Here is a 15,902-nt window from a genome sequence, read left to right as displayed (position 1 = left end):
GATGGTTTCTGCTATATATTCTGCTGATTACTTCTGCAAAAAACATCCAACATATTTGTAAAGCATGATGCAGAAGAGTAACATAATTGCCAAAGTGCTTGCTGGGACACAAACGCTACAAATTAGTTTACTTCTGCAGTAAATGCACAGCTAGCATTAGTCACCTCAAGTCACAACTTCATCTTAATCACAAGTTCTCTTTCGCAAGATATTAATGAACTATTTCTGCTGCAATCAGCATGTGCACATTGTAGAACTAATCACTTGGCTCAACAGTTTGCTACAACCTTCACGCACCATGTTAAGAAACGTATCAAGATGGCCGCGCCGTTGTGTTTGGCTGCCTGTCGTCGCTCACCTGGAGATCGTAGTGTTCTTCGAGCCACTTTAGTTTACGACCGCCGAACCCTCCTGTTGATCCGACCCTCCGTCGTCGACTTCTTCAGTCCAGGTCCCGGACAAAGTTTCTTCCAGCGATCGCTCCTCGATCAACTCCCGGTAGATGTGCGGGCCCAGCCTTACATCCACCGCCGCACACACCGCGCTAGGAGGCGGGGTAATCGCGCGGGAACTTTCGAAAATTTAAAAAACCTCGCCCGCGCTCATCCAACAGCGGCCTACCTCGCCCAGCGCTGCGAAGTCGGACCTGGTCGACCTTACAGCTCCATCCACCGGCGCTCCCTCGAGCTCAGGTATGCCGCTCTTCGACCGATCATCCCGGTCCCTGGACTGCCGGCCCGTGGGCTCCCAGCAAGGCCATCTGTGAAGCGCAGCGGCGTGGTCTCCCTGAACCTCCGCCCGCTGGCGTGGGAGCCGCTACCGGACCGAAGCTCACCTGTTGTCCCTACTGTCCCTACTAAAGTGGCCCTGATCAACGTAAGATCCCTCCAAAACAAGACTTTCATCCTCAACGACTTCTTCATCACCCGTGGATTGGACTTCCTACTGCTCACAGAATCCTGGCTTAACCCTGGTGAGCTTGCTCCACTCGTGGAACTCTGTCCTGATAACTGTCACTTCTTCACCTCGCCTAGGCTCTCCGGACGCGGTGGGGGCTTAGCCACTGTGTTTAAGAAACATTTCAACTGCCGCCTCCTGAACGCTGATCATTTCTCCAGTTTCGAGGTGCAACTAATTAAAGTAGGCCTAGCCTACCCCCTCTTAATTGTTCTTGTGTATCGCCCTCCAAAAATGCATAAGGACTTCATCACCCAATTTGCTGATCTGATTTCTAGCATTTTGCCCAAATTTGACCAGATCATGATTCTTGGTGACTTTAATATTCATGTTTGCTGTCCCACTAAGCCTCTTGTGAGTGAATTTATGCACCTGGTTGAGTCCTTCAATCTGACTCTTCACACCACGGGACCCACTCACAAGTTAGGCCATACTCTCGACCTAGTGTTATCGTCCGGATTCCCAATCAACAACATTGAAACTACTGAAGCCTGTCTATCGGACCACAGCGCTATCATTTTTGACGCATCTCTGCCTTTATCTCCCGCAAAATCTCATCTCCCTGTTCGCTACTCCCGCGACATAAATTCATTGACTGCCAGTAAATTCTCCGAGGCTCTCACAGCTGCCCCCAACATCTGCACTATTGAGGCCTCTCCCCCCCATCTCAGCACTGAGGATCTCGCCTCTTTATTTAATATCACTTGCTCTTCCCTCCTGGATTCTATCGCTCCCCTTAAAATGAAAAAGCCTAAGCCCAAAGGTCGGCCGTGGCTCAATGACACCACCAAAGCCCTAAGAAGGGAGTGCAGAAAATCAGAAAGGAGATGGAAATGTGACAAGCTTCAAATTTCCTTCGAAATTCTGAGAAACAATCTTCTCAAATATCAGGAAGCAGTAAAGTCTGCTAGAGCACAATACTTCTCCGACCTTATTTCGAAAAACTCTCATAACTCCAAGGTCCTATTTAGAACAATTACCTCTGTCATATGTCCCGCCCCCAGTACCAGCTTAGTTGGGTCCGCCGGTAAGTGCGAAGAATTCGCTAAATTTTTCACCAACAAAGTTGAGAATATTAGACTGAACATTTACCCTCCCACCCGTGACCTAGCTGTCTCACTAGTCTGTTCATCTAAATTGGACTGCTTCCAACCCGTCACTCTATCCTCCCTTGCAAAGCTTGTCTCCACTATGAAACCTGCAACCTGCCCCCTTGATCCTGCCCCCACTGCCCTTCTGAAGGATGTCATTGCAATAGCTGGTCCCAGCATCCTCTCTATTATCAACAGTTCTCTGGCCACTGGCACTGTTCCAACCAGTTTCAAGCACGCGGTGGTCCAGCCCCTACTGAAAAAACCTAACCTAGACCCCACCTTGCCTAGCAACTACAGACCCATTTCCAAACTGCCATTCCTGTCAAAAGTCCTTGAAAAGGCAATCCTTAACCAATTAGTGCCCTACCTGCACCAAAACACCATCCTGGAAAGTTTCCAGTCAGGTTTCAGAGCCCACCACAGCACAGAGTCTGCCTTGTTGAAGGTACACAACGACCTGCTTCTCGCCATCGACACCGGCGACTGTGCAATCCTGCTCCTTCTCGACCTCAGCGCAGCATTCGATACAGTGGACCACACCATCCTTATTGACCGTCTCCGGTACGCGGTTGGCATTGATGGCACTGCCCTGAGCTGGTTCGCTTCGTACCTCAAAGATAGGAGTTTCGCCATCAACATAGGCAGTTATTCCTCTGCTCCAGCTAGCCTCTCCTGCGGAGTTCCACAAGGCTCCATCCTAGGCCCCATTCTCTTCTCTCTATACATGCTCCCCCTTGGCCAAATCATTCAAAGGCACGGCATTTCTTTCCACTGCTATGCCGATGACACTCAGCTTTACCTCCCCCTGAAACCCAACAACCAGTCAAATTTAAACAGCCTCTCACACTGCCTTGAGGACATAAAATGTTGGATGGCACAGAACTTCCTCCAATTAAATGAGAGCAAGTCTGAGGTCATCCTATTCGGCCCCCCCGACTCCATCAAATTGATAACAGGCAGTCTTGGAAGCCTATCCTGCCTAGTCAAACCGCATGTCAAAAACCTCGGCATGATATTTGACTCTGCATTAAAATTTGATAAGCAAGTCAACGCTGTGGTAAAAGCCAGCTTCTTCCAACTTCGAACCATAGCTAAAATCAAACCTTTCCTCAAATTCGACGACACAGAAAAAATCATTCACGCTTTCATTTCCTCCCGCCTAGACTACTGCAACTCCCTATACACTGGGATCAGCCAATCTTCCCTGTCCCGCCTGCAACTGGTCCAAAACGCCGCAGCGAGACTCCTGACGGGTACCCGTAAAAGGGACCACATCACCCCGATTCTGGCCTCTCTCCACTGGCTCCCTGTACGGTACAGAATCAACTTCAAGCTCCTCCTATTCACGTATAAAGCCCTAAATGGACACTCCCCCCCCTACATCAAAAATCTTCTAACCCCCCTCTCTAACTCCAGGTCCCTCAGATCGGCCGACTTGGGGCTATTCACTATCCCGCGGTCTAGGCTTAAACTCAGGGGTGACCGCGCTTTTGCGGTTGCAGCTCCTAGACTGTGGAACAGCATCCCTCTCCCGATCAGAACTGCCCCCTCCATCGACTCCTTTAAGTCCAGGCTCAAAACATATTTCTACTCCCTAGCGTTTGAGGCTCATTGAGGAGGCGCTGTGAACTGTTTGCGTGCTACTGTATGTTTTCATTTTTTTTCTATTGGAACCTAATCAAATGTACAGCACTTTGGTCAACGTGGGTTGTTTTTAAATGTGCTATACAAATAAAATTGACTTGACTTGACTTGACTTGACAAAATGCTGGAGTAACTCAGCAGGTCAGGCAGCATCTCAGGAGAGAAGGAATGGGCGACGTTTCGGGTCGAGACCCTTCTTCAGATTGATGTCTGGGGGGCGGGACATCTGTCCTCCCCCTCTGTGTGTCCACTTTGAAGAGGTTCTCCTCCTCTCTTCGACGAGAGTTTAGCAACATGCTCTCACGCTGCTCCCCCTCTGCGTGTCCCACCGGATGACCAAACTGGATTCTACTATATTTGGGCTTGTTATCAATTCCATATTACAAATGCATAATAGCATTTTGCCCACCACTGAATCCCTATTTTCTATCTACGTTTCTTAAATAGTGAGACAGTGCTATAGCTGGGAGAATTGCTGCCTCACAGCACCAGGGACGTTTGATCTTGGATGCTGTCTGTGTGGAGTTTGCATGTTCTCCCTGTGACTGCATGGGTTTCTTTTGGGTGATCCGGATTCCTCCAATATCCCAAAGACGAGTGGGTTTGTAGGTTAATTGGCCTATGTAAATTGCCCCTAGTGTGCAAGAAGCGGATATGAAAGTGGTCCTAACATAGAATTCGTGTGAAAGGGTGATAGATTTTCAGTATGGACTCCATGGACCGAAGGGTCTGTTTCCATGCCATATCTCTAAACTAAACTAAGTGGTGTTCCATCTATAACCTTACAAATGTGGAAACTGTTCTCAAATCCAAGGAATTTTGAAAGGTGAAAATCAGTGCACTCACTGCCTCCACAAAATGTTGGAAGGAAGGTCATCAGCTCTTCAGAATTTATTGCCTTTCAGGTGCATTACTTTGTGCAGTTCTATTTCTCTCCATGCTAATTTCTTTCAGCTCCTCATTCATTCTAGATTTATTGTTGCCTACTATTTCTAAGAGTATTCCTATGCCTTCTGTGAAGATACAAAGTTTTTGAATAATTTCGCAACCATTTCCTTTTCGCCAAAAATAATTTCTCATATCCCATCCTGCTAAATACCCACATTAACCTTTGCACTTGCTTCCTTTTCAAACATCTATAGAAGATTTTAAGATTGGTTTTAAGTGTTTTGCTGGGTTGTGCTCATATTCTACTTTTCTTTTTCCTTATAAATACTTGAATGTTGTGCTCTTTTGCTGAAATGTGAAATGTTCCTAATTCTGAGGCTTAGTTCTCTTTTTCAAAAAAGATAAGCCTATTTTTTTGATAAAACACTATCATTTTTCTACAATTTTCCTGCACCCCAATATTGTTCCCACCATATCGCTGCCGATTGAATAGTCCCTGTGGTGTAATTGCATCCAATAGCTTTTCTTTTAAACTCTAAATAGATAGCTTTGGCTATTAATCATTCCAGGACTTCCTCTGTCACAAACACTGCAATATTTTCCTTAATTACTACTATGCTCCCCTAACTTTCTTCCCACCTCTATCTTCACGAGATTGATCCCTGGGATGGCGGGACTGACATACGAGGAAAAATTGAAAAGACTAGGCTTGTATTCACTGGAGTTTAGAAGGATGAGAGGGGACAAATCTGAAATCATCATCATTGGTCCAAAAACGCTCACCAAACCACCCAAAACTTCATCCTCAATATTGATGGTCTCCCAGTATCCACCTCCCCTCACATCCGGAATCTTGGAATCATCTTTGATCAAACCCTCTCCTTCGACAAACGCATCAAACACATCACAAAGACAGCCTTCTTCCACCTCAAAAACATTGCCCGTCTCCGTCCATCCCTCTCCTCCACAGCTGCAGAAACCCTCATCTGCGCCTTCATCACCTCCCGTCTGGACTACTGCAACAGCCTCCTCTCTATGGCGCACCCTCAAAAATCATCAGTAAACTTCAATACATTCAAAACTCCGCTGCCCGTCTACTCACCCACACCCCGATCCGTGACCATATCACCCCCGTCCTTTACAAACTCCACTGGCTCCCCATCCCCCAGAGAATCCAGTACAAAATCCTCCTCATGACCTACAAAGCCCTCCATAACCTGGCCCCATCCTACCTGACTGACCTCCTCCACAGGCACACTCCCACCTGCACCCTCCGCTCTGCTGCTGCCAATCTCCTATCCCCCCCATCCGGACCAAACTCAGATCCTGGGGGGACAGGGCTTTCTCCATCGCTGCTCCCACCCTATGGAACTCACTACCCCAAACCGTCAGAAACTCCTCCTCACTCACCACATTCAAAACATCACTGAAGTCTCACCTGTTCAGTACTGCCTTCAACCACTGAAGGTCACCTCACCTTCTGTCTCCTTTCTCTGTTCGTTTACTTATTTATCTATTTATTCACTTCCCTAAGTTCTTTAAATCCCTGTAAAGCATCTTTGAGTGTATGAAAAGCGCTATATAAATGTAATGCATTATTATTATTATTATTATCTTATAGAAACATATAAAATTATAAAAGGACTGGACAAACTAGATGCAGGAAAAATGTTCCCAATGTTGGGCGAGTCCAGAACCAGGGGCCACAGTCTTAGAATAAAGGGGAGGCCATTTAAAACTGAGGTGAGAAAAACCTTTTTCACCCAGAGAGTTGTGAATTTGTGGAATTCTCTGCCACAGAGGGCAGTGGAAGCCAAATCACTGGATGGATTTAAGGGAGAGTTAGATAGAGCTCAAGGGGCTAGTGGAATCAAGGGATATGGGGAGAAGGCAGGCACTGGGTATTGATTGGGGACGATCAGCCATAATCACAATGAATGGCGGAGCTAGCTCGAAGGGCCGAATGGCCTCCTCCTGCACCTATTTTCTATGTTTCTATGTACCCAAACCCATTGCTGTATTAAGAATGTTTAGAACACACTCACACCCTTTTTGTTGTAGTTAACTCTGCTTTACTGCTAATATGTATTAATTCCACGTGGTTAATTGGACCTGCGGCTCACCAACTTTATTTAATGTTGTTTTAGTCAGGCATTTGATAAAGTCCCTCATGATAGGTTGATCCAGAAGATCAACATACATGGGATCCACAGTGACTTGGTCATTTGGATTCAGGAATGGCTTTGTCATGGTGGAAGGGTGCAACTCTGGCTGAAGGTCTGTGACCAGGAGAGTCACAGTCCCCTGTGCTGGGACCTCTGTTGTGTGTGATATGTATATAAATGACTTGGACAGCGAGTTAGGAAGTTTGCAAACCACACCAAAATTGGTGGCGTTGCAGGGAGTGGGGAAGGTTGTCAAAGTATACAGCAAGATATAGATCAGCTGCAGAAATGGGCAGAAAAATGGCAGATGGAGTTTAATTTGAGCAAGTGTGAGGTGTTACATTTTGGGAGATCAAATGCAAGGGAAAAGCATATAGTTAATAACAAGAATCTTAATAGTATTGATGTACAGAGGGACCCTGAGGTCCAAGTCCAGGTCCAAAGCTCCCTGATAGATGAGTAGATGGAATGGTAAAGATATATAGTGTGCTTGCCTACTCATGCGCCTACTCATACTCACTAGTTAGGGCATTGAGTACAAAAGTAAGGAAGTCAGGTTACAGCTATAAGCCTTTGCTTGGGCCACATTTCAGGTATTTAGTGCGGTTCTGGTCCCCCCTTTACAGAAAGGATGCAGAGGCTTTGAAGGATGGTGCAGAAAGGATGGACTTAAAATTCAGAGTACATTGAGATCAATTCTGTGTGGTGCAGGAGGTTTACCAGATTGCTGCTTGGATCAGAGGATATTAGCTATATGGGCAAGTTAGACAAATTTGAATAATTTTTTTGGAGCATCAGAGGCTGAGGGGACTCACCTCAACCCTCCGTCTTCTATCAGTAAGCCAGCTCCGAATCCATACAACCAAGTTACTATTAACGGGGGAATTTATCAAATACCTTACAAAAATCCATGTAGACAACATCGATCGTCTACCCTTATTGATCACCTTTATCATCTCCTTGATCGAGTTTGTAAGATCGTGTGTGCTGTAGTATCGTCATCGCAGAATGCAAAGGTTTAAGAAAATGGCTTAACCACATCTTTTCGAACCACTATCTTTAAACATTATGCAATATTGTTTACGTCCAAAGACGTACAGGTATGTAGGTTAATTGGCTGGGTAAATGTAAAAATTGTCCCTAGTGGGTGTAGGATAGTGTTAGTGTGCGGGGATCGCTGGGCGGCACGGACTTGGTGGGCCGAAAAGGCCTGTTTCCGGCTGTATATATATGATGATGATGATATGATCAACGGCCATGTTAGCATTTTGTTAAATTCTGTTGTGTTTATGACTGGATTAGTCCTTAGCACCAGGATGGTTGCAATTCAGCAGTAATTTGTCCGGCTCAATCAAGTGAGCTAATGGAATAAATATTGGACCATTTCATGATTTAGTGGAATTGTGGCATGTGACTCATACTAAAGCAAACATTTAAACTAGGCCTAACCTGCAAAAGATTGTGCTGGTCTTGGGAACCATAAAACAAGTTTAGTTTCACAGCAATAAGAAAATACAAACTTGATCTGACATGCTGTGGTCTGAAACTAAGATGTGTCAATTATGAAATTAGTCTGAAGGGAAATTCACATAAAGTGTCTGTCAAGAAATTGAGAAATCAGTTCAAATACCACATTAACAATGTGATTATAAAGGAATGAGTCCAACTTTAGAGCATCTAGTGAATATTTCAAAAATTGCTCATGTGAGACAGGAAAAGTAATAAATAGATCTGCATTTGTTTGTCCAAAAAATAATTAATGTTCATGTTTTTTCCACTGAAACACAATTGAACTCAATAGTATTCCATCAGACATCAAAGAAACTACTATGTATCACTGTTCATGGCCAATGGAAAACATAAAGCAAGGAAACAATGTGACTGTTCATGATTATGCTACAGTAATAGCAGCACTTGCTGTTACTGTGGAAACTGGAACCACATGCACGCCATATCATAAAACAACTTTGTAAACATTCAAAATGCATACAATTAAAGGAAATGACGGTTGGCTTTAAAAAATGTTTCATAAAAATAACATTTTAATTCCAGTCAATTGCACAAACCTCGATGCTTTCTGGTGAAGCAGTTTCCTCTGCAGGGGCATCTGTGGCATCATCGTCTTCTAAAGTTGCACGTTTATAGTTTGACATCTGTGAGATAAAAGATTAAAATGATTCATTTAATTAAATGCGATCATGGAAATGCTAAACTTAAATTACATGTCTCACGTGGATAGTGTTTGGAACTGCAGGCAATGGCTTGAATTAATAGGCTGTTATTTCTTCAAAGAAAGAAAAGTTCAAAGTTGACTACTTGCATTCCTGTTGTCAACATTTCATCTAAAAATTTGAGTTAGAATTACAACCATGATATTGTGCTACCAGTTAATTATAGTAACTAAATGTAAAGTTTCAGCTGATGTTACTTATCTAATTCTATCCTGGAATTATTTTCACAGCCACACGATTGATTGAAAGGTATAGCATGGCAAAAGACCCTTCAGCCTACTGAGTCCACACTGACCATTGATCACCCGTTCACACTAGTTCCAGGTTATTCCACTTCCGCATCAATTCCCCATATACAGGGGGCAACTTACAGAGACAAATTAACCTACACACCGACACATCTTTCAAATGAGAGAGGAAACTGGAGCACCCAGAGCAGACCCACATAGTTACAGGGAGAACGTGTACACTCCACAGACAGCACCCGAAGTCACGAACAAACCTCTGGCAGCAGCAGTGTGTGAGACAGAAGCTCTAAATGCTGTGCCACTGTATCAATAGCCAAAGTATCTCACCCACCTGGAGCATTATGACTGGATATTTTCTTAAAAGCACGGTAGCGCAGCGGTAGAGTTGCTGCTTTACAGCGAATGCAGGACTCAGGTTCGATCCTGACTACGGGTGCTGCACTGTAAAGAGTTTGTACGTTCTCCCCGTGACCTGCGTGGGTTTTCTCCGAGATCTTCGGTTTCCTCCCACACTCCAAAGACGTACAGGTATGTAGGTTAATTGGCTGGGTAAATGTAAAAATTGTCCCTAGTGGGTGTAGGATAGTGTTAATGTACGGGGATCGCTGGGCGGCACGGACTTAGTGGGCCGAAAAGGCCTGTTTCCGGCTGTATATATATGATATGATGATATGATATTAATTGTTCAAAAGATCAAACAGCACTTTTAACATCTGACAGCATTGTTTTGAAATATGGTGCAAGATGATCCAAACACTTTCAGTAAGGGAATCAAAAAGGAACAAGCAGTGGAATGACAGACAGAAATAGACAAAAAGTGCTGGAGTAACTCAGTGAGACAGGTGGAGAAGGTGGATTGGTGACACTATGGGTCAGGCATTCCATGTGCTTTTGGCTTGTCAGGCTAGGATTTGACTGGAAGCCCACTGCTCCCTAGCAACATGCAGATGTGACCAAGACAGATGCTTTTCCAATGCATGACACTAAAAATGCAAATTGAGGGTGTGAACAGGTGTCAAGGTTACCACAAAAAATTAACTCCATAGCTTACTCATGTCCAGAACAATTCTTTATTCCAATAATTTTGCAGTAATCTCGAGTAAGAGATTCCTTAAATAAATTACAATGATCCAGCATCAAAGTCCACGCCATGACCCAAAATGTCATCCATCCATTCCCTCCACAGATGCTGCACTTTAGTCCGGCACTTTGTTTTGCATTCGTAACAGTTTGTTGTTGTCCCAGACACATGTAAATAAATAACAATTATTGGAAAGGAAATGCTGATAGTCCAGGCAGAGTTGAGATCAGTGTTTCTAAATCACTTCTCTCTTTGGCGTAGTTTATTGCATGTCCACGACAAATTAGTTTAAATTTGATGCAACTAAACAAAGCAAATAAATGGAAGGAAAAACTATCTCCAAGTCAGTCCTGTACATGTACTGAATCTACTTTTTGTTCAGTATTGAATATCACTGGGATTTTCAGTTATCTTGACAGTCATTCATTTGTTTATGCATGAGAATTTATGTTGAACAGATGATTTAGATTGTATGAAATGAATATAATTTTCATAAACTGTTTGAAAAGGCAACTGGTAGCTGTTATGTTATTGTATCTCAAGCATTTAAAAAAATATCTGTGTATGGAAACAGTTTTTGCCCGTGTTGTCAAGGAAACCCAGCATATAACGGAATGAAATTGTTCCAACGAACCTAAGATAATTCTCTGGATCAGTATCTGACTTCATGACAAAGCACATCACTGTCCTCTGACACAATGACTTCAACTATTTGAAATATGGTGACTATAAAAATTGGCAAGAAGGGTCTCGACTTGAAACGTCACCCATACATCAGTCTGAAGAAGGGTCTAGACACAAAAAGTCACCCATTCCTTCTCTCCGGAGATGCTGCCTGATCTGCTGAGTTACTCCAGCATTTTTTGTCAACCACAAAAATTGGCAAGTCATGTTTCAGCTGTACGAAACGTTGGTGAGGCCACATTTGCAGTATTGTGTGCATTTCTGTTCACAGGAAAGATGTTGAGGGTTTGGAAAGGGTGCAGGTGGTTTACCAGGATGTTGGCTGGATTATAGAGTATTAACTAAAAAGAGTTTGGACAAACTTGGATTGTTTTCTCTGGTACATTGACAGCTAAGAAGTGATATGACAGAAGTTTATAAAAGTATGAGAGGTACAGTTAGGGTAGAAAGTCAGACTCTTTATCCCAGGGTGGTAAAGTCACATGCTAGATGGTGTAGCTTTAAGGTAAGAAAGGAAAAGGTGAAAGGAGAGTTACAAGGCTAATTTAATTTTCACAGAGAATGCTGGGTGCCTGGAATGCACTGCCTGGGGATGTGGTGGAAGCAGAGATGACAGCAATGTTTTAAGAGGCATTTAGACACATGAGCAGGCAGGGAATGGAGGGATTTTGACCATGTATGTGCAGGCACATGTGCAGTTTACATTGGCGTCGTTGATGGTACAGATGCAAGGGCTGAAAGGCTCATTCCTGTGCTGTATTTTTCTATGTTCTATGAAAGGTTGCCAGTCTGGAAGGTTAGATCCATTTTTTTCTGCCTCCAGAGATCTTGCTTGACCTGCTCTGGATTTTTCCAGCATTCTCTTTTATTCCAATTTACAGAAAATGTACTGACCTATACTTCACAGTTCCATCACTTTTTCTATCTGTCCTCAATTCATTTCCTTTTAATTTACACCTTTTCCATTCAGACCAACTGTAACTAATGAGCCTTCATCTCATGACTAACAGTCGAGACCACCAACATTTCCATTATTCAGTCTCTCTTGGTCTCCTCACAGTGTTCCCTTCATCCTGACCCTTCTCTGCAACTTAATACGTGCATTTGTTTTCTAATATTTCCTAATTCTGATTAAAGATCATTGGCCCAAACGTTTGCCTGTTTATCTTTCCACCGATGCTACCTGAATTGTTAAGCACTTTGAAAAATGTATGTTTTTATTTCAGATTTCTATAAATCATCATTTTTTTGTTGCTTTTTCATAGAGTCATATAGTGATACAGTGTGGAAACAGGCCCTTCATAGAGTCATAGAGTGATAGTGTGGAAACAGGCCCTTTGGCCCATCTCGCCCACACCGACCAACAATGTCCCAGCTACCCTAGTCCCACTTGCCTGCGTTTGGTCTATAACCCTCCAAACATGTCCTATCCATGTACCTATCCAATTGTTTCTTAAACACTGGGATAGTCCCAGCCTCACTTACCTCCTCTGGCAGCTTGTTCCATACACCCGCCACCCTCTGTGTGAAAAAGTTAGCTCTCAGATTCCTATTAAATCTTTTTCCCTTCACCTTGAACCTATATCCTCTGGTCCTCGATTCCCCTACTCTGGGTAAAAGACGTTTTGATGTGATCAAGTGTGCCAAAAGTTGTCCACCAATTTATGAGTACTCAGAAAATTATCGTCAAGAAGCTTATTGCCGTTTGCTTAAGGAAGGCTTTAATAAGCCAAACTTAAAAGGTTCCAACATATTTGCAAATTGATTTCAAATTCCAGACTGCAAATGTTATATGGTCTGGCAGAATTTATCACATCCAAGTTCATCTTGGACACTGCATGTTGGAAGCCTGGAGGGAATATTGAGGTTCAATGGTTGGCAAGATTTTTACTCAACACTATAAAGCTATTGTCTTTTAAATCAGAGTTTTCTTTCTGAACAGAAACTCTTAAGCCCAGTGCGTTACTGGGCTTACAAAGGTGTAATTAGTGAAATGGTGATTACAAAGAAAATGTCTAAATTTCTAATATTACTGATATCAAAACTAGCGGGGAAAAGATTGGGATATCACAGCGCGAGATATTTCTGCGCAAGGTCTTACATAATAGGATGGAAACTACCGAAACTCAAATAATTTAAACGTTTGTATTACCATAAGCGGCTCCACAAAACTTTGCTCTGAAGACGGCTTCATCCGGAACGGTGCCAGTGAATGATACGGGATTGACAGCGCACAGCTGCGGGTCAGCTTGTGTCCGCCGTGATCCTGGCGACCATCAGAATATCGAACCAATGTGCAAGCGGGGAGAATCCTGGCCGTGGGATTAGTCGGCGCCAACTACCATTGTGCGCGGCTCCAAGCGCAGGTTTTCCAAATGAAAATCAAACCCATTGCGGCAGATTTGCGTGTGTTGGGGAGAGAGAGAAGGGGGGGGGGGGGGAGAGAGAAAGAGAGGGAGAGAAAGGCGGGCAACCATTCCCTAATACAAGTGGATTGCACGCCTACAGACACTGACTGCATTCCACAAACATCTTCCCTGCTGCCGCATGTTTACACAGAGAAAGAGCCGGAGGTTCTTGGGGTGGGTGCGGGGGGGGGGAGGGAGCCAATCTCATTCCAATAAATTCCTCCACTTCCACTCACGTCTCAACTGCAGCAGCGGCCGGCAGCCTGCACCCGGCTGGCAGCGCCGCTCAACACCGCTTCGCCACTCTCCTTGAGTAGAAAAGTTGGAAAATTCAAGTGGTTCCACATAATATCGCGCTGGCCGGCTGCTATTGTTCCCTCGGCGTCGGAGCCTCGAGTGGTTGGTAGACTTTTAATATCGAAAGGGAGGTGTTTTTGTTCAAGCCTGAGTCATTTTGCACAAGGAGTAGGGAACAATGGTCGTCTGATCATGGATCAATAATCAGTGATCATCGATCAATAATCAGTACGCCCCAGCTGAGGGTGGACAAAGCCTGGGAGATAAGCAAATGCCAAACCTATGATTCAAACATGTTTCAAATGAATTAAATAATTTGCCAGCCATGGTGCTGGGAAATTATTCTTCAGAGCTCCTGTATAAAATCACTAGAATTAACTGTGGCTACTTGTCGCCGAGAAGCCTCAAACATCCTGGGCAAGAAGAGTATGCCTTTATCTGATACTCAGAGTATTCCAGCGATTACATGTATCGAAGGAAACATCCTTCCCTTCAAGGGAAAGGAGTGGAATGTCCACTGTGTTGTAGCAATGAGGTATTCACTGTTTATGAGAGGATACAGCCCTCGTTGAACTGTTCTTCGTGATCTAGTTCAATGATGGCAACACATTGGAGACTGCAGTTTGTCAGCATCAGGTTGGAAGTGAATAGAATTGAATTAAATACATTTTATTAGCCAAGTATGTACACAGACAAGGGATTTGCCTTGGTGCTTTGCTCGTAAGTAACAACGTGACAAACAGTAAAACAATTAAGAATAAAACATTAAGACATTAAGTGACTGCTACACTTACCATCTCCATGCGACCCTAAGGATTCCAGGTCTCGCAAATACAGCCTCGCTACATTTGCTCGAATGGGAAATAATACATTTCTCGCACTCTGCTGTTGTCTCAAGAGATAGTCTGATTTTTACCGAAGATAGACACAAAATGCTGGAGTAACTCAGCGGGACAGGCAGCATCTCTGGAGAGAAGGAATGGGTGACGTTTCGGATCAAGACCTTCTGCCTGATATTCAGTGTAATCCAGCGATCACTTGTATCCAAGGAAACATCCTTCCCTTCAAAGGGCTGGAATGTGCACTGTATTGCAGTAATGATGTATTCCACTGAAGAAGGGTCTCCAGTCCCGAAACCTCACCCGTTCCTTCTCTCCAGAGATGCTGCCTGTCCCGCTGAGTTACTCCAGCATTCTGTGTCTATCTTCGGTGTGAACCAGTATCTGCAGTTCCTTCCTGCACAACGGGAGAGGAGAGTCTTCCTTTTCCCGGCTCATCATCACACTGACTCAATGAGCTGCGAGGTGACGCACAGCCCCCGCCGTCACATTCAACACTCAACACTCGCCTTGCAGGGAGATTGCACTGGAGGAAGCGGCAGCCGCTCACAGCGCTGCGCATTCAGAGATGCACAGCTCAGACACAGGCCAAACCACTCTCCCGAGTACTTTTCTTGCACCATAAAATAAGCAAAGACTCCCAAATTTGAGCATTCCAATTCACTTAAAGCAAGTGATCGATATTTTACCACAGTATGTGTGGGGGAAAAAACTGCAGATGCTGGTTTAAATCGAAAGTAGACACAAAATGCTGGAGTAACTCAGCGGGTCAAGCAGCATCTATGGAGGGAAGGAATGGGTGACGTTTCGGGTCGAGACCCTTCTTCAGACATAAGGTACTGCATTATTTCAATGAATTGAAAATTGAATACATTTATCATTTAACTAAGCACAAAATGAATTGGACAGTGAATTTGGTAGTGTCACTGAACTGGATAGGGAATAGGTTTCCCATGAATTTTGAATTGAATTGGGTATTGCATCGTTGAACCAAATTGATCATGGTTTATGGCATAATTGATCTGGAATTTGTATGGGTATCATTGACTGGAACTGGGAATTGGGTACAGTATTGAGAATTATAGCAAATCTCATCAAGCATCTCATCTAGATTACATATATAGTTTGTATTCGTCTATTTTACTTTTTCATGTCCTTTCCTAAGAATGAAAGACCAAAAAATAGTCCAATATCAATATGCAATTAACAGCAGCTCTAACCCACTTAACCGTTTACATTAAAATATATAATGAACATACTGTGCAGCATCTCGGAAGAGAAGGAAAGGGTGACAGTATGTTTATTATATATTTTAATGTAAACGGTTAAGTGGATTAGAGCTGCTATTAATTGCATATTGATATTG

At 43.8% G+C, this 15,902-nt stretch overlaps 1 protein-coding gene across 5 annotated transcripts in view; it reads right to left on the bottom strand.

Moving 5' to 3' along the window:
* ece2b (endothelin converting enzyme 2b) overlaps window positions 1–15,902 on the bottom strand; it is a 183,454-nt gene that overhangs the window by 121,559 nt on the left and 45,993 nt on the right. For 3 of the 5 annotated variants that reach the window (XM_078410191.1, XM_078410193.1, XM_078410190.1), the window contains one exon: window positions 8,815–8,901. In XM_078410191.1, the coding sequence (XP_078266317.1) occupies window positions 8,815–8,901 (87 nt within the window). Of the gene's footprint in view, window positions 1–8,814; window positions 8,902–13,144; window positions 13,310–14,491; window positions 14,779–15,902 lie in introns of those variants that run through there. The other 2 variants (XM_078410192.1, XM_078410189.1) reach the window with 2 other exon arrangements.

Source organism: Rhinoraja longicauda, chromosome 13 (assembly GCF_053455715.1).
Source record: "Rhinoraja longicauda isolate Sanriku21f chromosome 13, sRhiLon1.1, whole genome shotgun sequence".
Classification (NCBI taxonomy): Eukaryota; Metazoa; Chordata; class Chondrichthyes; order Rajiformes; family Arhynchobatidae; genus Rhinoraja; species Rhinoraja longicauda.
Note: the sequence above shows the minus strand (reverse complement) of the source record. Positions and strands in the feature narration are given on the sequence as shown.